General features: G+C 41.0%; 1 protein-coding gene across 3 annotated transcripts in view; it reads left to right on the top strand.

Moving 5' to 3' along the window:
* Nucleotides 1-27,938, top strand: part of zfpm2a (zinc finger protein, FOG family member 2a) — a 114,780-nt gene that overhangs the window by 5,415 nt on the left and 81,427 nt on the right. For all 3 annotated transcript variants that reach the window (XM_019856212.1, XM_019856213.1, XM_019856214.1), the window contains one exon: nt 26,138-26,296. In XM_019856212.1, the coding sequence (XP_019711771.1) occupies nt 26,138-26,296 (159 nt within the window). The remainder of the gene's footprint in view (nt 1-26,137; nt 26,297-27,938) is intronic.

Genomic DNA, 27,938 nt, shown 5'->3' on the forward strand with positions numbered 1-27,938 from the left:
CCTCTTTATCATCCTCTTTCCTGGATTCTTCTGTTATTATAATAACTGCCTGCCCGGGCTGTCACTGTGTGGGTTTTATTTTGGTACTCTTGTTGTCGTAATTTTGAAGAAAACAGATTTTACATTTCATAAATTTTAAAATGTAATTAATATATAGGCTAGATGTAGTATTATGTATGAAATAGGATGTCTTTTTTTCTGGCCTGCCTCCATTGATATCAATGAATAAACAGAGAGCTATACAGTATAGTTCTCTGTTTATTCATTGATATCAAGAAGGCATACTGAGCCCCTAGGTAAGAATGACTTTCAGCCTGCTTTAAGTTAATAGCCTTGGTTGGCTCTTGCTTGTAGGGATCAATATTGGTAATAATTAATCAGCATTATCAACCACAGGATCTAGTTCCATTTGTTGTTACATCAGGAAAATATCAATAAAGAAGTGGACTCCCTGATTGTCATGGCAACTTCATCTCTAAGGTCAAAGAGAGTTTATCTTATCTTGCTGCCGAGAGTGGCAAACTGCTTCGGAATCTAGTTTAGACTCAAAGATCATTGATTTAGGCTTTATTTTACCCCCACCGTGTTGTTGCAGGACAGGAGGTGTGGTTGGGGAGGGGGTTGGGGGGAGGAAACATTCTAATCACAACAGAGATGTAAGATTTAAATATTGATGTCTAAAGGCCATTACAAGCAAAGAGGGCCTCTGGTCTTGCTGTTGTTCAAGTACGTCCTTTTAAGACCCAGACAAAGCTTTGATTATCAGAGGTGTCACTGTGGAGTGTGTCTGTATAGCTGACAGTGTGGGACTGCAGGGGAGATCACTTTCCGACAAACACAGTTACAGAATATTAAAAGCCCCAACTCAGCATCCTACTCTGTATAACTGATTTTTGTTATGGTATATACAATCCATTTTTGGTACACTTAGAAACAAAAAAATCATTGTAGCAAATTTTGTTGCATCGTGTGATAAATAGAAAATGTATAAATAGAAAACCTTAAAAAAAAAAAACATAGCAGCTTTCACTATTATTTAACCAAAGTTTCGTTTCCAAAACATTCAATACATGTGAATATGGACCGGCAGGATATTTAAACGTATATTAATTATGTACATTAAGCAAATATCTAAATATATGTGTCCATGTATTGGCCATCTCCAAATGTGTGTTGACATTCCTGTACATTAAATGTGTGTGCAACGCATAGCATGGATTTTTTTTTTTTTTTTTTTTTAATGAAGTGATTCTAAATTTGTCCAAATTCAGTTGGCATGCTCTTATTATATTTTGCTTCGACTAATTATTCCCATATTCAGAAACATAATTAAACAAATGATTATTTATACTTCAAAAGAATCGATGCTGTCTGCAGCAATAACTAAAAATGTTGTATGTTAGCTATGACGCAGGTCTCTGCGTAATTATTATAGGTCTCCATGTGTTTCACATGTAAATGCAAAGCAAAGCGGTCTGTTTCCATCATAGGCACGCTTCATTCTGAGCTATTTAGGTAAAATGGCAGGCCAGGGTGTTTGGATGAAGCTCATCATGCTGCAGAATGTTCCTTAGGGTTGGAGCAGGGGCAATGCCTGCTTTTTTTTCATCTTCTTCTTGCCTCCGGGACACAATTGCCTCATTTAACATTCTCTAGCCCAGCCAAGAGAGGAAATAGTGAGGCTGAGAAGAGAGGCTGCCACACATCATGAATTCTTCTTTCATTTAACTAGCACTGTTCCTTTCACCTTGGTGATGCACATAGATTAGGAATGAAGCCATTGCACAATTAAGGGGTTGAGGGGTACTGCAGTTGTTTTAATGCCCCCAAATGGTTTTGAGGTTCTCTATTGCGACTACTGTATGCAGAGTGGTTTCATCACGCTTCTCTGTAGGCCACCATCATTTTAGATTTGCATACACCGAGAGCTTGTTTCTGACATTGTCAGGAAATAAAGTATTCAGCTTTATCTCTGTCCATCTTCCACCATAAAAATTATTTAAAAATAATTTGACTCAGTGTGTCTAATAGGCCAATTTCGATTCTGTTTCGATTTGTTCTGTTTGATTGATTCCAATCAATCAAAGCACGAATGCAGATATTATGTTTTGGTTTTGACTGAATTTTGACAGTTGAGAAGGAAAACAACTCCTAAAAAAAGATAACTCTGTTATTAAGCATTGTCACAACGTACTTTAATCAGCAGAAAATGCATTCATGTCCAAACTGTCATGGAGGGGATAATTTGGTGAACATCATTTCCAAAGAATGGTCGTAGCTTGCACATCACAGAGTGACACCCTAATAGCTGTTGGGGCCAAATCTGGAGCTTGGCAGGAATTACTGGATATGTTTTTTTTTTTTTTTTCTTGTGGGGGGTTAAAAGCGCATTGCAGAACTTTACATTTGGATGAAATGCGCCAGGCTCTGAGGATAGTTAAGGCATAGGTGGCAACAGAGGATTAAGGCAACAAGCCTTTCAGTTCAATTTGTACATCAGCATTTTCTGCCAGACGAATGGCATGAAACCCATCTTAAGGGTTCACTGGAAAATAGCTAATGACAAGGCTTTGTAAATAGATAAACAATTTATGTCAAATATGCTTAAAATATGAAACAAACTTCAAAACGTGTTAATACTTTGAAAAAGCTGTGTTTTGATTTCCGCCATTTCAAAGCTACTAAAGCCGTTGACTGCACAGCTTACACCTCATGAGATCGGGGCTGCATCGTTCTGCATGTGATTAGCAGTGCTGCAACAAAATTGTCGTAGCGCACTTCTAATTGAAACTGGTTGATAACTATTGATTATATTTTCTATGACTTATGAAGATCAACTAAGACGGTGTTTGTGACAAAAGAAGTGACAAGACGCAACGTGCACATCTGCTACTTATTATCTCAAAGCAGGCCTTGCTAAGTGACTGAGAGAGTAAACATCCAGGGAGAAAAGCAGTCGCTATTATTTCAGAATTAGCCTATTTTATTTGCGCATTTCAGAGAATGCTTATCTAGTAATTACTGAAAACTGTTGACACCGAGCAAGTGTAAGCCAGCTAAAATGGCATTTTTGTTTCATGGTATCAGATTGGATTTTTATCTGCGCTTCACGCATTCCTGAAAACCAAGGATAATAGGCTCAAGTTCGCGATTTCCAGAATGACAGCAGAATTAAGTGGCAGATACTGAAAAGCTACAATCATCACTATGGCGCTCCGTCCAAGAAGTGGCTGTGAATCTCCGAGACATACATTTGGCCATAATCACGTTTTTTTTTTTTTTTTAAAGCTTCAGAAACAGGGTCAGATGATAAGCTTGAGAAAAACAGGAGGAAAAAAGCCTTCTCTGATAGACGAGGAGAAAATCTGATTGATTGATGTCCGCCGGCTTTGCCACCATCACAAGCCAGTTGACAGTTAGTTTGGGATCAGATGATTTCACTCTCAAGATTGGGGTTGAGGGGAAGCTAGGCAAATATGAAGGACACAAAGGTCAATGGCTTCTCTCCTCTCTGTATCTATCTCTCGCTGGCAATAGCTGCCTTTGACAAACTGTAATATGTTGCCAAGCTTTGTGGCAACAGGACACATGGTCATAGTTTGTACAGTAATATCCTATTGCAGTAATCTCACAGGGAATGATTGAAAGCGCTGGAGGAATCTGGTACCGACAGAGACCCGTTGACATCATCAGCTGCAGTCGACTGGCAGATGTCTCTTGACTTGTTTGAACTGAATTTTCCCAGGGGACGGAGTAAGTTAAACAACAGCTTTGACTTGAAGCGATCTGTTATTGTAAGTTGAATCTGATAAGACGGCACCCCCATATTATGTGTTTGTGGAGCAAAGGGGCCAGAGTGTGTGCGTGTGTGTGCTCTGGGGTTGGTATCTTCATGGAGTGTTGTTCCGTGGTTCTGGAGAAAGAGCAGCATTGAATTAGGACATAAGATATTTGGCTGCATATTGTAAATAAACACAAGTATTTCGTGGTTGCCTCCTACCCTCAGTGCCTCTGTTCCCTTCGACATTTGGTCTTTTGTCTCTGTTTTTTGTAACATTTAAGTGGAGCCTTATGTGCCCGCTAGGTTGCCTTATATTTCATAGAACGAGCTGGCCCTCGTGAGGGTCCATGGTCATAAGTGACGCATCCATTAGCTTTGTACCGAGCTGCTTTCCACATCAGGGTCTCCCTTGGAATGAAGCGGCTTTGTCGATGGAAGTCAAATTCAACAAACGTGAATCTTCTTTTAATCGAGTTTTCATTGTGCAAAATGTAGCCTCCATTCAGAGGCATTAGCCAAACAATACAAATCCTAATCTTCCCATCCCAATGGAAGTGGACATCATTTATGTGAGGAGACAACAACTCTTTGTTTGTTTGAAGTGGTGGATATGACGGCCTTCTTGTCAAAGACTCAGGGTGGGTTTGTAATGAGCATAATTATCTCTTATATGTTTTCAACTAATGATGTCCATTAAATGCTTGAGGCTTCATTGAGAGACTGTCTCGCTGTAGGTTGTCTTAGGCTCTTAATACAGCATGTTACATTACACTGTGCGCAACTAATGAACTTCTTTCATCAAAGATTCTTATCATACAGTGCCTCTTAGGGGAAAAGCCAATATACTTCAGCCTTTTGTTACAGTTGGATTAGAACAATTCTCATAGTTCTCACTTATCTTTCAAATTTTCTCGACATGTGATAGTGACCCAATTGGCTTCATGTCCAAACAGGATGGCGCCCTAATCTAGACCGCTGCTCGCTTCATGTAAAACATCTCATTTTGCGGCTCAGCCTGGTCGCTGCCTTATCGTTACACAATTCACTGAACTCTCTGTCATTTTCTTTGTGGCAATTTATTTAAATTCCCTCATGTTTATATATTTCCTGTCTTCTTTCATTCATAATGACCGCCTTTCAGAAGTTCAATGACTCATCTTCTCAGACTTTTGGTAACTCTACAGATACGAAGTCACAGTGTCAATGGGGGTGAGAGAAAAGCTGCTTTGTGGGCGTGTTAGTATGCTTGATGCCCATCACTGTACCCAGACGGGATCCTGAGCTAACCTTGATACGCAAGGCAGATTTAAGCGCTCTCAGTTTGCACCTCAGCAGGTACAGAGATCATGCTTGAATACATGCGGGCTCGTCTGTCCAGCGCTAAAGCCTTCAGTCGTGTATGCGGCTTGGCTCCTGTGGCTGCTTTGGTCTTTGTCCATCACCTATCAGCATATCAACAGTGTCTCTGAAGCCTGCTTGTATAATGCACCATTTATGGGTTTGTGGATGGAGATGGCGGTTGGGCGGTGGAATAGCTCCAGGCCTTTCCCTCAGTGAGTGGATTAACGGCGGCCTGCTTTAGTGCACTCTGCCACGGTGTGAAATCGGCCTCGCTTCGGCGCCGGTGCTGCGGCTTCCTCTCTCCCTTTTTTCTTTCTGTCTCCTCTCGCTGTTTCCTCACCTCCATGCAAAGCCTCTCACTGCCATCTGTGAAATGTGGAAACTCTGTGTCTAAGTTGAGTTCAGATCCCATCCCCTCCACCAAGCTGAAGCCAGGAAGCAAATGGCTAGCCAGTCGGCAAAGGGTGGGGGGGGGCTGTAGAGGAGATGGTGGGAGGGAGAGCAAGAGATGAAGCAGGGGAGGGGAGGCCCATGAGCTCACTGATGTTGTGCCGCGTGTGCAGGAACCCTGCCTGTTCTCCCCGGGCGAGTTGGAGGCGGGTCCAGGCCTGGGTGCTGGCCGAGAGATCTCTGGTTCCTGCGAGTGGGTCCAGCCCCCCCCCTCCAGCCCTGTGTGTGTCTATGTCGATGCGAGGCGGTGGCACAGCTCCCCTGAGCCCCTGCCCAGTCCTTTGAAGATAAGATGGTGATACAGGGTCCCTTTCGGTACGTTGCTAACTGATGGTCTTTGTGTGACATGCCTCTCTCCACTGGAGCTTGCAGCTAAAAGTCTTTACTGAAATGAATTGGCTGTATGGCCTCAGGTCAAAAGAGATAATGAAAGGGCATGTTCATTGATTGATGATAGTGCTCTGCATATTGTTTCTGCATGTACTGTAGCTCAACTCGACTTTTAAAATGTAGGCCTGAAGCAAAAAAAAAAATAAATTGCTGTCCCTCGTACACAGCAGAGGCAGTAGGTTTGGATCAATGCTCACATCTACTTTTGGCATTTTATACAAGATACATTTGCAAGATGTCACTCTTGCATTGTAGTCTAATTTTTGTCATTCCAATCATCATCTCTTTGTTACATTTTAACGTGACACCTGTCTCAATAAAATCTTTACATACATTCTGTGCCACCCCAGCTCGTAACATGGCAGGTCCAGTCATGTCCAACCACATAATACCTAGCCTCATCGACCTTGCTTGAAACAAATAAACAATTTTCTCTCTTTTGCATCCATATTATTATTATTATTATTATTATTACTATTATTATTATTATTATTATTGTTTTTTTTTTGTTTCACCCACAGGCCAATTCTCAAATTTCTATTTCTTTGCAGTAGCCCTTTTCAGAAGAGCAACCGTCAAAATCATCAGACTGCTATAGAAATGATGAACTCAACATTTCCTCTGCTTTTTTTTTTTCCTATTCTTTGTGGCTTTGGGGTTAAGATGAAGGCATAATATCTTTTGATTGCGCTGCGTTATGATGGCTCGCAAAGCTGAGAAGGGGTCCAGCGACACATCATCTTTCCATCGACAATGTGAATCTCTGTGGCTCATAAGGGATGGGGCGTTGATTGCTTTTTGATACCCCTCCAACATGGATGAGGTCCTGCATACATCAGTTAATTAGTATGTACTTACAGTGTGTGTGGCAGACCCGACAGACCCCACACTTCTCAGCAGACACTCAGTCCAAATGCTCCAACCACACTCACTGAAGGCTTTATCAAATGCTTGACAAGAAAAGCTCTACAATACTGTGCACAGCAGGGTTAATGGTGTGTGTGTGTGTGTGTGTGTGTGTGTGTGTGTGTGTGTGTGTGTGTGTGTGTGTGTGTGTGTGTGTGTGTGTGTGTGTGTGTGTGGAGGAGCGACTGCAAATCATGAGTACACAAAGGCAAGCAGTATTGTCCTGTTTGTATTGTTTTGGTGCATGGAAAAACGACACTCCTGATTTCCACAAAACTTTGTGGCTAGCGTTCTGACTGTACTCAGCTTGTTACTCTTCTACCCAACTACTTCAGTTACACATGTATAGGGTCCGCTGTAGGCGACTGTACCGTACATTTACAGTATATTTCATGATTCCGGCACACTTTGTTTCCAGAACAATTCAGTTAAACATGCTGGTTGTCTTTCCGATAGCTTCATCATGCAGTTAATGTTGGCCGTTTTGCAAGGAGCTCTAAATGGATGGCGCAGCAGTAGGCAAGTTGCAGCAGCTAATTAGGCCACGCAAATGACTGAGTAGTATCATTCTGTGCACCTTGGTGATAATGTGAGTGTAAAGCATCACATTAGGACCAGTACCAGTAATGCTTTACTGGCAGCTTGGATTGTGGGGCTTTCAAATAAGTCACGTTAGTTACTTTTATTCTGCAAACATGCAGGCCTAGCAAATACATGCACTGAACTGTGGAAGCTACTGAAGAATCTCTGTATTTCATAAACGTATCCTGTTCCACTCCCACGGCGTGTGGGAAACAAGACATGTGATCTGCTCCTTAGAATAAATCGGACAATGTTGCAGTAGAGCAGACATCTAACTGCTTTTTCTCCAGGTAATCTTGACTTGGATCTTAACTCCAATAAAGTGTTTCTTTTTTTTTTTTCTTCAGCACAAGGCAGATCTGAGCAGGAACACTCCACTCCATATTTCTGTGGTCATACTTTATTGAATATCATTTCAGATAAGCACTATAATCCTTTGGTGGAGAAGCGATGTATATTGACCTGCTCAATGGTGGCAACACAGTGCATGTCTCAGATGTAGAAATGGTAAATACTGATTTGTGTCACTGCTCAAATCTGGTCGCAAAAAATATTGATAGCAGCCCTTTTTGTTGTCAGTCAATATTGACCCTAAGTATTTTAAATATCACTCTCGTAGATGATACTTTTACTTTCTGAAATCAATTGAATACTGCAAATGAAAATATACCAAGATAAAACGCTCATCCATCATTTAGCCACATTAAGTGGTGAAATATTTGGTGATTTTTTTTTTCTTTAACAACTGAACAATGGAACCTTTACCTGAAATTTTGGTCTCTCAGGTCAATACCACACTGTAACAATCTCACTCTCCTGGGTTTCTTCCATCATTTGAGAGCAAAACTCTCTGCTTCCTCATGGTTCATTTCATCAGGATTTCCTTTATCTTGACCAACCAGGCCCATGACCCTCACTGTACTGATAGTTATGTTAGAGCTTGAAACAGAACTGGGGTAAGTTCTTCCACTTAAGTCTGCGTCGTTAACCTGTACGTACAATATGTCATGTGAAATCTTTGAGTTTAACTTTAAATGTTAAAAACGTTCTATGCCTGAACGGAGTGTAGGAAAACATGCATACCTGTATATGTCTGTAGGTCAATAAACAGTAAAGACAAACCCCACTAAATTCCATTTCCATTTTAAAAACCAATTAATTTTAATGAAGAATGGCAGTTTTTATGATTCAAATTCAATCATTTTTTTCCAAGAAAAAAAATATAGATGTAAAGCAATGTTTTCCCAGACTTTTAGTTTCATCATTTTCAACATGTTTTTTGAAGATGCTAATTTCATTTTTGGATATTTAGAATGTTCTTCTCCAGTTGTTTAATATGTCTGAAGAATTCAATTTTTGCATTATTTTCCAAATAGAGTGTGTTTTATTGTTGTGTGTTGCTGTGGAAGAATTGTGGGAATGAGAGAGAGAGAGAGAGAGAGAGAGAGAGAGAGAGAGAGAGAGAGAGAGAGAGAGAGAGAGAGCTAAAAAAAAGTGTGTGCTGTTCGGGAATTGTTTTCGCCATGTTAACTGCAGCCATACAGTAGATGTGTTTTGTTGTCAATAAACGTGAGTTCACTGAGTAATGTATCCCGTCATCCTTGGAAGATGTTACAATACCTTTAATTAACAAATATTTATTCATTTATCCTTGTCAAACTGTGCTGACTTCATGGGAGCCAGATAGTTCGTTGCCACATTAGAAAGGTGAAGATGGCGGGTTTATTGGAACTTGCCGTCTTTGCACGTTCACCCTTGATGAGCAGGGGACATTTCATGGTCCTTAATGTTTTTTTTCATCATCGATTCGAACCCACAACCTCTGATGTGCTAAACCACCATGCCACCCTTATCAGTATCACTTAATACAAAACAATAATAAATAAAATCTTCATGAAGAAATAAATTATTACAACCTTAATAAAATAACAAATTACCGCAAATTCAGCCTTAATTAATGGTCTGATACAATTTTGTTTCCTTTGTTAAACAGATCAGTAGGCTCACCAAGACATGGGTACAGTGGATATAAAGTCTACACACCACTGTTGAAATGCCACATTTTTGTGACATAAAAAATGAAAGGAAACCAAAATAAATCACTTCAAAACATTTTCTAGCATTAATGTGATCTATCCCCTGTACGACTCAATTGAATGTTTGAAAATATTTTTGAGAAGAGAGGTAAAGACGAAACAAAAAAAATTGGGTTGAACAAATGTGCACACCATTTTATAACTGGGATGCGGCGGTGCTCAGAAGTAACCACTCACATTCAAATTACATGCTGTTTTCTTGACCAGATTCATTGATCAGGAATGGGTTTGCAGTATTTGGTAGCCCAGTTTTATGGGACGTGCAAAACAACCCTAATGTGTGTTTGAGTGAGAGAGAGTGTGAGAGAGTTACTGGGAGAGAGAGACAAAAGTACAGTATTCACGCCAAAAATTCGAAAGGGCTGAAATTTCCACATTTGGGCAGACACAGACAAGCAATGCAGGGTAAAGCTCTCCCTTCTCATAGTCTGAAATGTAAACACGAGTCGCACGCCCCTCAGTCCCCCCTTTACGAGTCACTTTGACAGGCCTGTGAAAACGTGTGCGGTCATGTGGCTGCCCGATGCCATTTGATTGGTGAAATGGAGTCAACCGTCACTAGTGGTTTGCACTCAATGAGGAAGTCTCTCTGATGAGCCAAACCTAATAGATCGTATCAAGCAAATATTGACTGATAAATAAAAGTAGCGAGCGGAATCTAACGCAATGTAGCAGCGTGAAAGTACCATTACTTCTTGACACAATGTAAATACTCTAGTAAAAGAAAAAAATATGTTGCATTAAAACTGCTTTGTAAGTCGAATTTTATCCAAAAAGTTATGGAACAGTAAGTTAGTTACTACCTACCTCTGCCACCCACTGAGGAAATTCATTCGCATTTGGTGGGTTGGCGGATGTTTATGTCAAGTCCCGTGTTTAATACATTAAACATTACATATATTATATTTTATTTTCGTTTTCTTGGAACTGTAGTTTTGTTAGCCTGCAGACTGCAATATTAGAGGAACTATGCCAAAATTCTTTCTCTTTTTGTATAAAGCAACGGTGGTACAGCTGAGCAACCGTTCTGCCATCTGACTTTTGTTTGAAGTCAGCACAAGTTGACAATATTGGTTTTGCACCAATTTCCGCCCACTGTGTATGACGGCTGCATTTGAAAGTGCAACCTGTGTGGAGCCTCTGCTCGTGCACTGCCTTGAAGAAATGGTGAACATTTGTTGTTTGGTTTGTCGGTGCATTGATGCTGCGGTTGTTGAAAGTGACGTTTTTTGCTGTCATGGTTGTGATAGGCTAAATGTGATGGACAGGTGGAGGAGCGAGAGAGAGAGAGAGTGGCTAAGCGCGATGAAGGTTGCAGTGAGCCAGATTGGGCCATTACGAAATGGCAGATAGCCTTAATTCTAAACTGCTGGGGTGTGATCTCTTGAAAGCACCAAACTGAGCCAGTTTCAGTCTACATTCTGACTGGCAGTTGGAGAGGACAAGTAAGACAATGATGAAGGGAGACAGAAGAGTTAACAAATCACCAGCACCTCTTCAATTCAAATGAATTCCAATCTAAGGGTTATTTTGTGCCCTGCAGTTTCCTCCCATATTCCAAAAATATGCATGACAGTTTAATGGAACACACTAAATTGTCTTTCGGTGTGATCCTGAGCGCGAATGGTTGTTCGTCTATGTGTGGTCTGCGATTGGCTGGCAACCAGTTCAGGGGGACCCCCGCCTACTGCCCGATGACAGCTGGTTTAGGCTCCAGCATGCCCGCGCCCCTTGTGAGGATAAGAGGATTAGAAAGTGGATGGGTGGAGTTATTTTGTTTAACTTATTAAAATAAGAAATAAGAAATCTTTTTGCAGGAACCATTTAAATTGCCCTAAATTGTCAACTTGAGGAATGCATTTCAGATTGCAGATATAAAAACTGACATGATCAGTCTTATCATTTCATTAGTTGTGGATTCAACAGGGTATTCAATGAAAACAAATCAACTCCAGCTTATTGTAGTACATTCCAAGATGTTCTTGATTCATTTTTTCATTGATTCATCCACTGTTTGTCAATTCAGAGAATGGATGAATGGTTGAATTTTGCAGTATAGACAGCAGCATATACAATATAGCATATAGTATACATTTTTATTATTGTTACCTCCCTTTATTGATTGGGTAGGAGAAATGACAGTTTCCGTCACCCATATTATTTAAATGAAAATTGAAAAACATAAATTGATCGCCCACTTTCATTTGCATTGAAACACGCGACGACAGATGCACCCCACATCTGGACAATGTACTTAGACGCTATTTTTCTTTCCTCATCTTTTTGCATTTGGCACGTAAAGTGCTGTGTCAAATGGCATCATTGAGCAAATGTGTATGAAAGGTTCCTTTCATTAGGAGATGTGTGTTTTGAGGGGAGGCTGAGAGGGGGCAGCTGAGACCCCAGCGTTATCAGCACCAGATGCAGGTTGACTTCAGACTTCCAATGCAAGGTAAAGAAAGAGAGAGAGGAAATTAATGAGAGCTATAAAGCCAGCAGGATAAATAATTAGCCAACTGCTTGGATCCGTCTTCTCATTTGCAGCGGCAAATAAATGCACCTTGCAGTTTATTTGTCAAAAGAACGCTTATATTATTTATGCCTGTGTAATTTGAGCATTCATCTGATTGTATTTCTGTGTTCTTTCTTGATTTGTCATATAGCGTAGTGTTTGTCTGAAGTTTTAAAATCCCGCCACCTTATACTTGTGTGTGTGTTTGTGTGTGTGTGTGCATGCGCGCGTGAACACACACACACACACACACACACACACACACACACACACACACACACACACACAGGTATTATTTGTTCAACATCGCTGATGCAATGTGTGAGCCTTTCCTAACACCGTGTGTGTGTTTAGTGTTTATTTTGTGGTTTTGGTTAGTTGAAGTCATTAGCAAAGCAAATTTCCCTTGTAGGTAAAAAAAAAAAAAAAACAACCTGCCTACTTACTTACCTAATAACCTTCCTATCTATCTATTGTATCTAATATCTTGTTGAGTTTTGAGTATTTGTATCCACAACTTTGCCTCATATAATCAGGATATAGTGTTTCTTGTAAACTCGTAGCTGATGGTCCCCAAGAGTGCTTCCAGAAACAGTGAGAACAATAAAACACTTTGTACGGATACCTAACCATGGACATCTCTATTTTGGTCTTGCAATTTCTCTGAACTGCTGCTTTCCTGTCCCCTCATCAGGATCTAAGCTAATTTCTCTTGCATATGAGGACACCGCATTCAAGTGTGTGTTGAGCTGGAGTGTTTACATGGGAGCTCACCCCCTGAGGATTTTGTATTATTGTTGTCACACTATATGGAGTACATCCACTTGTATTGTCCTAATACTCCACCGTTACATTTGAAAGGAGCTGAGGAATCACCAAAAGACTTACATTATCCTTCAGTCTTTGAATGCTATTCATGTGTTTTGCGCCTAGTAATCTCCCCCTCTAATCTCATTCAAAGATATAAATAAACAAGTAACGATGTAAATGAGGAAAGCACACGAGTGAACAGCCAGAGGATTATGGTAATTAATGATTATAGATGTGAAAAATGACCCCTCCCCTCCCCATTTTTCTGCTAATATTATGCATCTGAATAATAAGTATAGTTACAGTTTTGTCCAGATTCGCACATGCAATGAAATTTGTTGTCAGGTTCTGCTCTGCAAAGCCAATTTACCGTATCTCAACACATCTAGGCAGACATTTTATGTTTTGATTGACACTCCGCTGTTGATGTACCCAATCGTGTATGAGTACATTCAAATCAATAACATAGCATGAGTATTTTTTTTAAAGAATGTTTTCCCCCTCATCTCTTTAATTTGAAATCAATAATGTCTTTAAAAAAATAGTTCAATGCTGGCCTCCATCAGCTTTTTCATACAGCACATTAGAAAGTGAAAGAAAAATCAGAATGTATACCTGATCCATTAAAAGAAAAAGCCTTTGAAATGGATTCCTGGGAAGGTTGGGGGAGTTGGGGGGGCACTCTGGCACAAGTCATGGCATTGATGGCACAGCCCCTGGGCGCAGCGATACTTGGCATGGACAAGATGGTTGCTGGGCTTGTATCAGTGGGCACTGGCCCATCCTTTGGGAGCTCCTAAGCCATGCTGTCTGAAGAAGGACTGATGAGGTTGGCAGCACATATGGGCATTCTATGGGTTTTTATTTCAGTCAAAGCAGTCCCGATGTTATCATCTTCGCTTCCCAGGATGCCAGCGTCACTGAGGCTGACGATTGGTCTTCACGGGGCCGACCCGATTTGTCTACCACCATTTCGACTGCGTATGTTACACCGAGGTGACAATTTGTTCCAGCTAATTGGAAGTTTGTGTCGGTCTTCCCGGAACAAAACACCAGCCTATCACAAATTACAATGATATCACAAACATGGATTCAGCTCGCCTCAGCTCTTTTTCCAGTCGAGACAGGAAGTAGACGGCTGCCTCACTTAGTTGATAAGCATCCACAGGGTAATGAAACTTCCACTTTGATGACAAGTTGAAAAGCGTGTATCCATGTTGGTTTGGCAGAACATTAGACATGGCTTCAGGCAGGTGGGGCAGGTGAGAGATGGTACCGCTTTAATAGGGCTCATCCAGAGGTGAAGGGAGCACTGCTCGCAACGAACTGAAGGTGGGAGCAATGGCTGCCAGTACATGTCTTTTGTCTTTCATTATCTTTATTTCCTTATTATTTTAAATGGCCATCCTCTGCACGTTTTTTTTTCTTCTGCACTAGAAGCTTTTTTGATATCCATTTAGATTGGAGCTTCATTAAAAACCTCAGACAATGGGGTGACTTCTAATTAAGTAGCGCCGCATCTGGCCTCTGGCACCCTATCCCGTTGTTCCATCTATTTTGCTGGGGAGAATTCATTTGTTTCTTAATTAAGAAAAACACCAATAGCGTGAAAAATCTGCTTATGGTACCTGAATCGTAATTAGTTAAATAGTGAGGGGAAGGTGAAAAACACCTACTAGTAGCTCTAGAAATAAACACAGAGCTGATAAAAATGAACAAACCAGCCCTGCAAAAATCGAAGCTAGGGAGAAAAGTGTGCCGTCATTATGGCTAAGACAATATGCCAAACTATCTTCAAAGAAATCAAATTGCTCGAATGTTTTCATTTGCATGTATTAACCATTAACATAATGAGGAGAAGTGACATTGGACCCGGATTGCGTGTCTGTTCGGATTGATAACTGCTGCATCTGCAAATTGTCTCCTTTGCCAAATTGCAAGCAGTCATACCGGTGAGTCTTGAACTGTGAACGGACGGTGAGCAAGAGATTGAGAGAAGATGAAGAATAAAGGATTTTGCGCTTTTTTTTTTTTTTTTTTTTTAAAGATCTCTGAGCAATTGTTGAATCGGAGACATTGTCCTCTGACAGCTATCCCTTAACAAGAAGTCGTCTTGTGTCATTGCCTCGAAAGCTATGCGGAAAGCCTCTTTGCATGTGCGTTCATAGGTGTGTGTTAATGTTTGCGGCAGAGGATGTTTGCATGCGGACGCTCGCGCATTTGTTTCTCTTCCCCTCCCTCCTTGTCCATACAAACAGGCGCGCACAGAGACTAAAGCCAGCGTTCCTCTGGCAAGAATGTACACATACATCTGAGTGCTAGTGGGCTACCAGTGGCTTATCAGCTCTGCAAAAACTCACCCTGTAGCCCACTTGGCGAGTTGGCGGGCAAGCAGCCAAATGCACTGCGTCACGCAAAACACTCAGCTGTATTCAATATTCCAAATTCTGTAATTTTTAATATCAACACGCCATTTCCCCACATCAGCCTCTTAGGTCAAATTATTCAATTAAGTGTCTGTTTATTACTGATACCAAAGCTGGATGGTGTTCCTACTTATCACCTTTTTTGCAGATTGGTGTTTTTACTGAATACCATCATAAAGATTGTCTTGGATGTAATTAAAATGGCACCGAGACAAATTTAGCACACGGCTAAGACACAGTGAAACGAAGGCGGTCAGGGGAATTGCAGAGGCTATATTCTGTCATCCACTGAATGGGTTGAGGGTCTGTACAGCAGCAACATTTTTGTCAAAGTACTCCTGTGCCCATCTGAGGAAGAGGGATGAGAAAGGAAAAACACCCTGTGGTGGCGTGGTTGTGTTCCCGGTGCTTTTCAGCGCTAGACAAGGTCATCAAGCCGACTTTTCTTTGTGGTGCTGACTTAAACAAGTGATTGTTGGTTGACGATGAGATTTGTGGCAGCGCGGATGCCGTATCGGCATCCTGGGCGCCAAGTGGGCTTCCCTCCATCATCCACGGGCTGGTGTGTTTGATGCGCAATTGGCAAGCTATGTTTTTAATGCCTCATGGCAAACATACCTTTTACCGCCCGTGTGACTTCTCAGTGAAAAATGAAAGAAATCAAAGCCCCAATAAGCTGAGGGTGTTAAGCCATAGGGAGGGGGGGCAGGGGGGCGACTTTGGATTTTGACAGAATCTTCCTGCGCTCTGTGACAAAAATTTGCATTGTTATCACCGATAACCGGTGATGTTTTACTTCGTTGTACATTTTTGTGAAATATGTAAAAAGTAAACCAAGCCTCCAACGATTCCCTTAATGACGCGGATCTTGCTTTTTCTTCCCCGAATCGTCTTAGCGAGCTTTTCAGTGCAGAACGTCTGATATCTGAATATTAAAAAGGAGTTTCAAGCTCATCTGCAAATGTGATTTTCACATATCACACTTCTGCAGTCTTCAAGCTGCTTCATCGCCAAGCTTCTGAGCAAAGATGGCTGAGGAAGGGGGGTCGGGGGGGAAAAAAAAGGAAAAAACAAGATGCACATATGGGTTGCGATTGATGTATTCCATTTCTGACCTAATTTAAATCTCTGCCAACAACCTCGTATTCATACTGTACATTTGCTTAATTACTGTGTATTAAAAACCTTGCCGTCTTCCTGCAGACAGATGTAAACACCAACATTGTACCAACATTGTCATAACGCACCACCAGCAAATATGATTTTTGCAACCATACAGCAAAAGAAAACCAAATAATTTGGGTGTAATTTTAATGTCTGATAGGCCCAGGGGACTGGCCAGCAGAGGGACAGTGGCCCATTGACATGCTATCCTCACCAAGAAATAATTATGGCTGCCTTTCTTTGTTCCTCCCAAGCTTTCTCTTCTCAGAGCACGAGTAATTTGTTTGTGATATTTTGGTTTTTTTAAATGACTTAATCTCTGTGAACTTGAGTAGTACCTGGGTGTAAATGGAGGCGCATATCAGCTGCCCGGTTGCCAAATTTTAAGGTTGGAAACAGCAGAAATGTCTTGACTAGGAAATCATACCGAGTGTCATAAGTTATCGTGTCATGTATAAATGTATTGAACTGCTGTATTTAGAAAATTCTGCTACAATCAAACCCCAACTGGTGACACCGTGTGGGACATTGGCGGTAGTCAGAATATCTTAAGGGGACGCAGTGTGTCAGGCAGCAGTTTGTTGTCATGATAATCCCCTCATTTATAATGTCAAGATCAGCAGGTTACTACTTTCCACTTGGATGCCATGTCAAGACTTGGGACAGGCGTAGTGGATTGTCATTTGTCAAGCAATACTTTGACAGTTCCTTCACTTTACTCATATGCTGCTGCTCAAAGGTCAGAGCCGCGCCACTTTCATTTACTGTGAGCATTCAATCCCGGAGGAAAAGGTGCTCACGCCTCTCTCTCTGACGCACACACACACACACACACACACACACACACACACACACACACACACACACACACACACACACACACACTCTCTGTTGGTTCCTGCATCTCACCACAGTAGGTTTATTTCTCTCGTTACAAGCCATACATTTGAGGACATATTTTTAGTAGAGGTTAGTTAGTTCCACGCAGAGCTTTATTGTTGTACCAAAATTGAAGGTCAAAGACAACGTATAAACAGTAAGAACAGACAAAATAGGAAAAGCGGCTCTGAGCAGTTTTTCTTGTATTGATTCCTTATTTCCCCCTCTTACGATTACTCTAATAATTAGAGCATCACAAAGACAGCCCCCCTTTCTCACTTAGCTGCTTGTCATGCTCATTACCGAGTGGCTTTTCAAGTAAAGTCAGGTATGATTGCCGCTGTCTCAACGGTGTAACTGTCATCCACTTTCCAGTGCGCTTTGTGCTACTCCTCAGACATCGCGGCAGGTTGTGGCCACCTAAAAAGGTACTTGTCAGTTGTACAAAAAGTCATTGTTGCTGCCCCATTGTTACCGCCTTTTCCAGCTATCATATGGAAATTGATGGAGTGATGCTGTTTTAGAGAGTGGAGCAGTTCTGAGGACCCACGGGGGTTATGGGTGTAAATCCTTCCCATACAGTTCTGCTCCAGGCAACGGACAGCACCATCATTAGCCACGGCAGATGGAGCGGATCCAGCGAGGGGTTTCACACTCTTCTGATAGGCTGTTGCTGGAATTTTCTATCATACAATGTAGTGGGATGGAAGCGAGAGTGATGAAATCCACTTGAAATCAGATAAAAGGTATAGCAACAGCCAAACAAAATGTTTCTAAACTCATTTGTAAACAGTGAAAAATGTAAGCCTCCATTACCTAATGGTGTGTAATATGGTGGAAGAATATTCTTACAAGAATAATATTTTGTCATGATCAATGTCCAAGCCCAAGTGTTTTGAGTGTGCAGTATTTATATTCATCCACATTGGTTGGGCAACGGTTTGTTACAACTGTCTGATTTCAATTTGATACAGACAAAACACAAGACAATATTTGACTAAATTATTATTATTATTTATTATTTTTTTAATTTTCCATACACTACAATCTAGAATGAATTCACTTCATAATGTATCTTCCCAAAAGTTAAGGAAAAATCAAAGTATGCCCCAATGTTTTTCATATTACAGTGAATCCATGAATGCTGTGGGGATTCAGTTATGATTTTAATATATGTCAATTCACATAGTATAGAAACGGAAAAACAAATTGACAGCTCATGTGAGAAAAATAATGTAGACTTTGTGTTTTTTATATCAGTACAGTTAAATCAGCCACCAATTAAAATCAGTGCGTCTTCTGTAAATGTATAGCTATACATTTACATTTATATTTTTATCTCCATTAAGCACTTCATTACAGTTCACTCTGAATTTTACGAGTTGCATGAGGGGAGGCCTGCTATCCAGGGAGTGTGTGTGTGTGTGTGTGTGTGTGTGTGTGTGTGTGTGTGTGTGTATGCGTGTGCGAAGCGCTGGCGCAGTCATAATCTTCCAGCAAGAAGTTTCACAAGGCCAGATCAAGAATTAGGAGAGGCTGCGGGTGGGAAGGGGGGAGGGGGTGCGGCAGGCTTGGAGAGAGAAAAGCCCATCTCGCTCTCTGTTTTAAAGGACAGTGCTTGCTTTGAATGTCATTTGACAATTTCCTTTTAATTAGAACCAATTTACAGGAAGATGCCCAGCAGCTAATCTTAACAGGATAATTAACTTCTATTTTCTTTACTTTTAATTAAAAAGTGGAAAAGATTTAGCTGATCCATAAAGAATTGTTCTTTTGAAATGTTCATCAGACTTCACGCTTCTTTTGGCATTGGTAATATTTAGATCATATCTGCAGCTCACAGTCTCCACTGAGTTATTGCAATGATTTGCTCTCCTTATCCCTGGTATTAAGAAGTAGAACTATCAATAGTAGAAATAGGAACCAGAGGCAAATTAGAATTGAATTAATGAAGAATTTATTGCTCAAGACAACCCCCATCCTTCGGAATGGAATGAAATTGGGATCTCAGATTTATTAATTTCTTTGAAATTCCTTGGTGGAGAATATTGTTTTATCGACATTATTTGATACGCTTCATAATTTTTTTGTACATTCCCATTAAAATAGGTTCCACTAATATTACCATTACAGTATTCAACTCGATTACAGAACGCAATGGAAATGATGCTTTCCCTCCCATCCCACCCCTCACCCCGCCCCCATCAGTCAAAACTTAAAAGCAACTACGTATAGGCATAGTATTATCTTGCCATCATTAAGATCAAAATTCCCTGGACAATTGCAGCTGGTGAACAAATATATTTTTTCCCCACTGTTAGCGTCACCCAACTGACTACACTTAGTGGAGATAAAGTGAGCCAGCATGAGGCGAGCGTACTTTCGACAGTGCCTCCACTCTTCTGCAGATGAGCTGATGGCTGAAGATGGATGCCCCCACTTAACCATGATAGCTCCCCGGAGGAGCCGCACTCAATGGCTTCATTAAAAGTCAACGTTTGTGTGAAAAGCTTACTTAAAAAGCCGTAATTAAAGCCGTATATATTTTACCTGTTTTGTTTCAGCTGTCTTGTTAGGTGTATGGCACATGTTGAACTTTTCTTTCCATACAACAAGCAGAATGAGAGCAATATATCATTCAGCCAGCACGATGGCACCTCTGCAAAGCGAAAATGAGTCATTTCAAGGAGGAACTAACAAAGTCCATATTACTAAATTACAATCTCTGTGACTTATAAGGGCGCAAGCGACGTACCAAGTCCGCTTACACTTGTATGTGTAAATTGCAGAAAGACAAGTCGAGGCGGGAGAGTGAAGCAGGACCATAGAGAGACTGCCTGGCATCTGCTAAAGCCTTCGGGCATGCTCAGAGGTGCCTCCAGCATTTTAATGGCATAGTCAAATGCCAGCATGTTTTCAAGCCAGTCCAATTCCAATTCACTGGATAAAGAAGCAAGCTCGTGTTCTTCTCCTTCAATAGACCATACCGGGCGCAGCAACAGTCAACCCAGCAACTTGGAAAACACGACAGGATCCAACGTTGGGTCTGATACTAAAAAGAATTTTGGGACACTATTTGAGATAGATCATCCATGTCTTTGAAATAGTATCCTTCTACATCTGGGTAGCACCTTCACATGCTCTCATTTACGAGGGGCCTCAATATCAAACGGAAGGCGTTTCGCTCTATGATGCACAAATATAAACATATTCTGAGGCCAACTAAATGCATGATGTCATCTGACTCACATTAAGTAGATACTGTATATCTCGAGATAACTGTAACTAAGGCTACTGGTGTGTTTTACGAGAATGGCAATGCATTTAATTTAACACTCAATGCCCCAGAGAATAGCCCACACCATCCTTCTACTTTTTTTGTTGCAATTTCCAGGCAAGAATCTTTGCTGCTGAGTTTCTATACAGTTTGTTGACTGTTGATTGTGGCCCAAATTTAGGAAGTCAGCTATTTGTTAAGGGAATTAAATTGCTTCCCAACTGGAAAATCAAGTTAAACAATACCCATAGCTTCTAAACAGTAACAGACTGTAACTTTGAAAACATGTGATCCCATCACACTCACATGTATATTCAAACCATGACTGTATTTACAAGTGGCAATTTACTTTATATTTGCATTGTTTCCACATTTATTGTGATCACAGCATACAACTCGGAAACCCTTAAAAGGACTCCTATTTTGTAAGATGTAAGACTTATGGGGAATTGTTTTATTCCTGCGGGGGTTCCTGTAACATATTAACCTATTAAGAGCAGCATAAATGCTATCTATTTCATTACAGTGATCAAGGATTAAATTAGAGGCCTGAGCCTTGTAACATGTACACCAAGTCTTTTCCAAGGCCGAGGGAGCCCTCTGCTTCCCAAAGGTCATTAGAGCTGAGCAGAGAATATGGCCCCACGTCTCTTCTTGCATTTCTCCTCTTTCACTTTCTCTCTTATAGTCACACATCTCGAATCCTCATGCAATAGTACTGTGTGTGTGTGTGTGTGTGTGTGTGTGTGTGTGTGTGTGTGTGTGTTCTCTCGCTCTCTCGCTCTCTCTATGTGTGTGTGTGTGTGTGTGTGTGTGTGTGTGTGTGTGTGTGTGTGTGTGTGTGTGTGTATATTAGCATTGCCCCTGGACCTTGGGGCCTGTAATGTGACCCTGGCACAAGCTCAACATCTTGCCCACAATAGACGCAGATGGAGAGACCCGCTTCCTATGGTTGGCTCTACACGCCATGAAGTGCAAGACGACTCGAGAAAAGAAAAATATATATGTATGTATGTATGTATGTATGTTATTTTTACCTCGTTAGTGGGGAGAAGTGTTAATCCCCTTACAGCACCTGTCTCAACTCAACTCAACTGTATTTATAGAGCACTTTAAAACAACCACCGCTGTATGCAAAGTGCTGGACATGGAGAAAAAAATAATTCATACAATGACAAACCAGACAACAATAAATTAATAATGAAGACAGAAGAAAGCACAAAAACAGTCAAACAAAAAAAAATCAAGTCTCATGCAGAGTCAAAAGCCAAACAATAAAAATGAGTTTAAAATGAGGTGTAAAGATGGGCAGCGAGGGGGGGCTTGCCTAACGTGGTGTAAACATGAATGAATATGCACTACCTTGCCACAACATTAAACCAGCAGTTTGGTAATTTAAAAAAAAAAAAGAAAAAGAAAAAGATGAGCGGCATATGGGGGACGAGAAGCAGGAGGAGCAGCAGTAACAGTATAAGAATTGCCTTATTATTATTTTTTGGGAAGGTGTAAAGTGGTCAATACTGTTTCTAAATGAAAATTTTGTGTTGTTACTCTTGCTTTTGCTGACAGTCCTGAAATAGCGCTGACAAAGGAAGCACATGAAAAATAATGATGTCAGAGTAATAGACTGACGGACTGAGCCAAATAATGACGAGTGACGATGGAGGGCTTCTGGGTACTTCGCTGATGGAATTTCACTGACGCGCCCAGCCCTGAATTTCCTTATGCCACATATGCAATGATGGTCAGTTTTTACACTTTCAGATTGGAATTGATTCAAAATATGTTCATGATTATGGTTGTAGTTATGAAGAACTTTTCTGGATCATGCGTGGTTTTAGGGCGGGACGATTCATCGAAATGTAAATGATTTTGATTTTGGTTTCTCTCTATCTTTAAAACGTTATAATTGAAGAAAAGCAATTAATGTGCAGAACAGTCCGGCTTGAATTTCACACGACATTTAACAGGTCATTTTGGACGTGACAAAAAGAATAGAATGTTCAAGTATAAAGTGTTCAACGTGCAGGGATGAATGAGCATGACATTTTTGAGTAGTTTCAGTCGTTTAGTAAATACTACATTTTGAAATCAATGAATCATCATTTTAATAGTCGTGATTTCAATTTCAGTCAGAATAAACAAGACTATGATTTTGTCCATAATCGTCCAGTCATGCCGAGTATTCATATTTTTGACTTTCCGATGGAACTGAAATATTCGACATATCTTAAAATACAATGTACTGAAGTATAGTTCTTTTTAAACATATTTTCAGTCCACCCTTTGGATGTAAATTCGTACAGACAAATGATTTCCATGCATATTGGGATCGATAGCTTTGCTCTGTCAGATTCAATTACCTCACCTCTAATTGGGGAACACACATGACACTCTGAAGTCTGCTGATAATGTGAGGTATCACAGCTTGGCCAAAAGCTGCCTACCTTGCAGGAGGGAGAAGAAATATGCCATGACATTAGCAGCCACTCACACTACACGTATTTGTTGAGCAGCCTCCTTTTTCCAAAGTGTGGGCCTACATATCGTCTGTAAACTTGCCTTATACAAGATGTGTCCCCCAACATTTCCTGCTTTTGAGCTTCCCCTGAAAAAAATAAAATGCTCATTCCACAACCTCTATCTGCAGCCACCTTCTAAATAGTATCCCCTTCCTCTGTGACTCATTAATCCTCTGTCCATCATGTGGTCCGCGAGTATCACCCCATTTTATAAACTCGGTGGGGCCATTAGCATAGCCCATGCTGGAGCGCCACTCTGCATGGGCGATCTGTATCAGACAGAGGCCATGCCACGAACAAAAGAGCCTCTGTGATCAAGCCTGCATTCAGCAACCAATGTCTCTATTAACATTGGCTGCTCTTGCCCACTGATTGTTAGAACAGGGCTGATACTTCCTCTTCCAAGTCAGAGGCAGAAGAGAGCCTGATGAATGTGGATGATGCAGTTCATAGAGCATGTAAAAAAACAGATCGGAACGCTTACCTTGTCTAAAGGGAAGAATCAGGGGCACATATTTAATTTTTTTTTCAATTACAAGTCAATTTCATGGTGGCATTTTTGGTTCTTCTGGTTGAAGCAGATCCTAAAATTGCAAAACATGTTGCAAGTAAGAGTAGTCGAAAGCATTCCATACAGTTTTTTTTTTAATGTATTTATTTATTTTAGTATTTTCTTTTGCTGATCGATTTGTGAGAACCTGTAAAATTTGGGAGCATTATAAAGTCAGCCATCGCAAACTAATTGTGGTGTTTCTTAGATAAAATGAAAAGCAAAAGCTCCCTCTTCGGTGTCACTGGCCAACTGAACTCTATAGAAAAGGTATGATAAAAGGGCGAAGCAGATGTTGTTCTGGCCCGCAAAGCCCATAGAAATGCACCAAGCAAGCATGGATCACACACTGAATGTGACAGGATTTTAAACAGTACACAACTAAATATAGCAGGAACACCACTATCAGAAAATGAGTTAGGAGTGTGGTGCTAGTCGTTTAGAAAGTCATTATTCTTATCATTGCTGTCTCTGAAATAATTTCAGGTCCCTCCATGCAATGAATACTGTATAATAAACTATACGTGAGAATATGAACAAACTTAACTAATCTACGTAGTCGGCAAGAAGTTGCCATCTGGCCTCTGTAATGGCTTTGACTGAATGGAGTATTTTATTATTTTATATTCAGATAGGCCTCCAGTATATCTCTATCGGTTTGAAAATGCTCCACTTAGTTTTTATCTTTTCGAGAGGGGATGTGAGATGCCCTTATTCAGAGTCTATTAAACTGCAATTCTATCTCATCTTATCTACCTAATCTTTGTGTCTTATTGACCATGAAGTTTATCTTTAATCTCTTTTCACCCTTATTATCGCGCAACACTGTGGGTCCATTTTCTGTGGTATGCACTAGTGCTGCTGTATTTGTCCTCGACCAAGGAAGAATAGTTTTGCCGTACACACAGCTCTTATTCAGCAGTGTAATAGAATGTGTTTATCGGAATGTATTTTCCTGCTTTCTTGCACCTTCTGTCACCAATTGCCTTGGTCGGAGCGTTTAATGCCAATCATAGGATCTCCCCTTGATACTGCCTGGTTTATCTCTCTGTATCTTCTTAAAGTGATACGAGAGTCACATCACGCTTCGCTTCACTTCTCAGCGAATCAGCAGTTGGCATCCGATACAATCATAAAACTGCATCCTGATTTAAGCGTGGCATGTCGACTTCTGCAATTTCTATTCGAGCTGTGTGCTAATTCTTTTCAAGTCCGGGGCTCCTGCCGATGTGGACCTCTACAAAGGAGTCATTTATAGGATTAATGAAAAGAGCAATCAGTTTATGGACATCGGGGGAGTGGGGGGGGGGGGTCTCTTCTCTGGTCCAGATTGAGAGAAATATGAGAGGCACACAAGTGCTGCTGAACTGAACTGAACTGAAATCACGGCTTTAATATAGCTGAGGGATTCACTTGCACCACAATAGAAGAAACACATTGAAAGGTGTCGAGAGGATATCAGTGCTCTGTGTTTGAGCTTCAGAATGATGCACAAGAGGCTGCAAGTCAACTCATGTGACAAGGGGAAACTGATACAATACCCAAATGTTACAGGCGACGAGCAATGAATACACTTAAAATGATGATTACCCTAAGCTCAAGAGGGATTTTTTGGGGGGGGAAAAAAAATCAAATAAATAATGTCATTTTCTTGCTTGAACCGTATTCTTTCAAACTTCTCCGTCACTATTTGGGTAACAACCTCGGAAGATATGTTGTGGTGTGAGGGAAAAGTGCGTGAGATTATCTTAATGACATTCAAAGGCTGGGTGAGATGTTTTTCACAGCTAATACAATTCAGGTTGCAAAAGAGTAATTCCATCAACGGCCTTGATTGAAGCAAAATGGTAATATGCAAATTCCAAAATAGATGTACAGCTACAAGCAAAACTCTGAAATCATTTAGATTTAAAGAAATAATACTGCGCAGGAGGAGGAGGTGTGGGGTGGGGGGGGGGTTTATTAATCACAGAGAAAAGTGTCTGCTCTAAGATTGCACTGGTGTATTACCTGGAGGCATGGATTGTAAATGGAAAACCTACATTGTACCCTGTGATAAGGCTAACAAATTAATAAAAGTATTTTTATTCCTGCTCCCATGCTGATGCCCGTATAAAAACTCTGGAAAGGAACTTTTTTTCTTTTTCTGTGTGACGTTTTGTTTTTCAGGGGCTGTAATTAACATCATCACTGACCTTGGCTGCATTACCGCTTCCTTACAGAAATAATAAGTGGATACTGTTTTCTATGGATAGTCCAACAAAAGACTACACAGAACAGAATCTGCATTTGTATTAGCTAAGAAAACTAAACAAAATGACAGACTTTTTTTTTCTTCTTGAAAGCCTGAAGGATCTGATGAAACCGCTTAACATCAGCGTGTGTGTGTGTGTGTGTGTGTGTGTGTGTGTGTGTGTGTGTGTGCGTGTGCGTGTGCGTGTGTTCCCTCAGGTCCTCTGGAGGATGGCCTGGAGGAAGAGGATGAGGAGTGTGTCCCTGAGGAGAACGAGCTCCTGGCCAAAGATGAGTTCTCAGTGGAAGAAAACTTCCCTGCCGAGTTTGATACAGAGAACATGAGTTGCGAGGACATGGAGTACTTCTGCAACAAAGGTGAGGATCGTTTATTTATTTGAAACCAAACCCCCATGATTCTCCACAAGGCGTGTGCGGAGCTCTTTTTGATGTCTAATGCCCGCCAATATGCTGGGGAACCCTTGTGCCAAGACATCAAAAATAAGTGTGACGCATGCCAAAGGCTTTTAATAAAAGTCCTGTTCAAATCAAGCCTGCCATGAATATTTTGTTCTTGTACTTTCCCATCGTCATTATCTACAGTGGAAGCCATCCATTTTGATATTTTATTCCCACAATTCTCCTCAAGAGCAGTGGTTTGATCTGAGAGATTGGCAGGCTGATAGTGCTGTGAAGGTGAGTTAGGGTGCACCGATGCACTGGAGAGCGTGGCCGTTCCTTTTGAGGTCGTGCAAAAGCCTTGTGACTCCACTAAGCAGCACCTGCTATTGCTTGGAGGTCCAACACTCAAAAGAGCAAAGCTTCGCCAGGCAGGCGCCACTCCTCTTTGAACTCCAATTCAATTAGATTTCTTCTTTGTGTGTTTGTTTCATTTTGGTCACACCGTGCCATCACATGAACTAATTTGTGGTCTTCTCCAGGTTACAGTGAGAAGATGACAGAGTTTTCCAACCCCATAACAACCCCCCTCCTGCCCCTCCACCCATCTCCTCCTACCCCCAGGTCGCATGTCTTTGCTACCCCAGGTGTCCCCCCTCACGGATGCCATATATTTGAGTTTTTAATGAAGCCACCCTTCTTTGAATGAATGGCCTTGTTTCTCCTTTCAAATGAAAATTGTTCAGAATTAGTTTTTCACACCTCTAAACTGATGTGCCTCGTGGGATTACATTACAGAAAGAAAATGAAACTTTCATGTTTCAGGTAGGCTATGCCCCGGTAATTGTATCAATGTCTTCCTTTTGTTCTCTGGGAAAAGTTGAACGGCGCATTTGTTTAGAAATTGCAATTACCAGCAACACCGCGTCTGCTTTTAGCCTTTGTCTCTGACACGATGTGTCCTTAAACTTCAAAGTGGTGTCTTATATAGGCTTGTAATTGCCCAGTAGCTATGAGATAGATGTCGCCGAGCGCATTGGAGGCTGCTGCTGCCACTGCAAAAAAAGAGAGAGAACAAAAATATTCTCCTTCGGAATATCTTCAAAGTAGTTTGTCAGAGGCGGTGATTTTTCCATTGTTTTGGGTAAAACCGTGTGACCAAATTTGTCCCCAAATCTCATTTTCATGTCCTGTGTTTGTGAATAAAATGAACACTGAAAAGTAAAATGTGACATGCTGGTTTTCCTGGTGTAAATGATTACCGGTAATCTGTTCAAGCACAAGCGCTACGTGCCAGATTTTTGTATTAGTTCTCTGTCCACTCTTCTAGTGGCTAAGTCTCTTTTGCTTCCTAAGACCCAAGTGATGCTTTATCCACATTTATTTTTTCATCGTGGCAAGTTTTACGCCATCATCAGGTGGAGACTCCATGATCCCTTTCTCAATTAGATCTATTTAAAACTAATGTCAGCGGGGCTTAAATTTATTCCACTTGTGTGAAACTGCCGTGAATTAAGAAAGACGCATTTCAGGCAGCATTAAATGGTTTAAGTGTGTTATTACTCGACTATAGGAGGAAAAGGGACCCCTTGATTAACTAAACCCTCTCAAACGCGATGGC

Source organism: Hippocampus comes, unplaced genomic scaffold (assembly GCF_001891065.2).
Source record: "Hippocampus comes isolate QL1 unplaced genomic scaffold, H_comes_QL1_v1.1 scaffold327, whole genome shotgun sequence".
Lineage (NCBI taxonomy): Eukaryota > Metazoa > Chordata > Actinopteri > Syngnathiformes > Syngnathidae > Hippocampus > Hippocampus comes.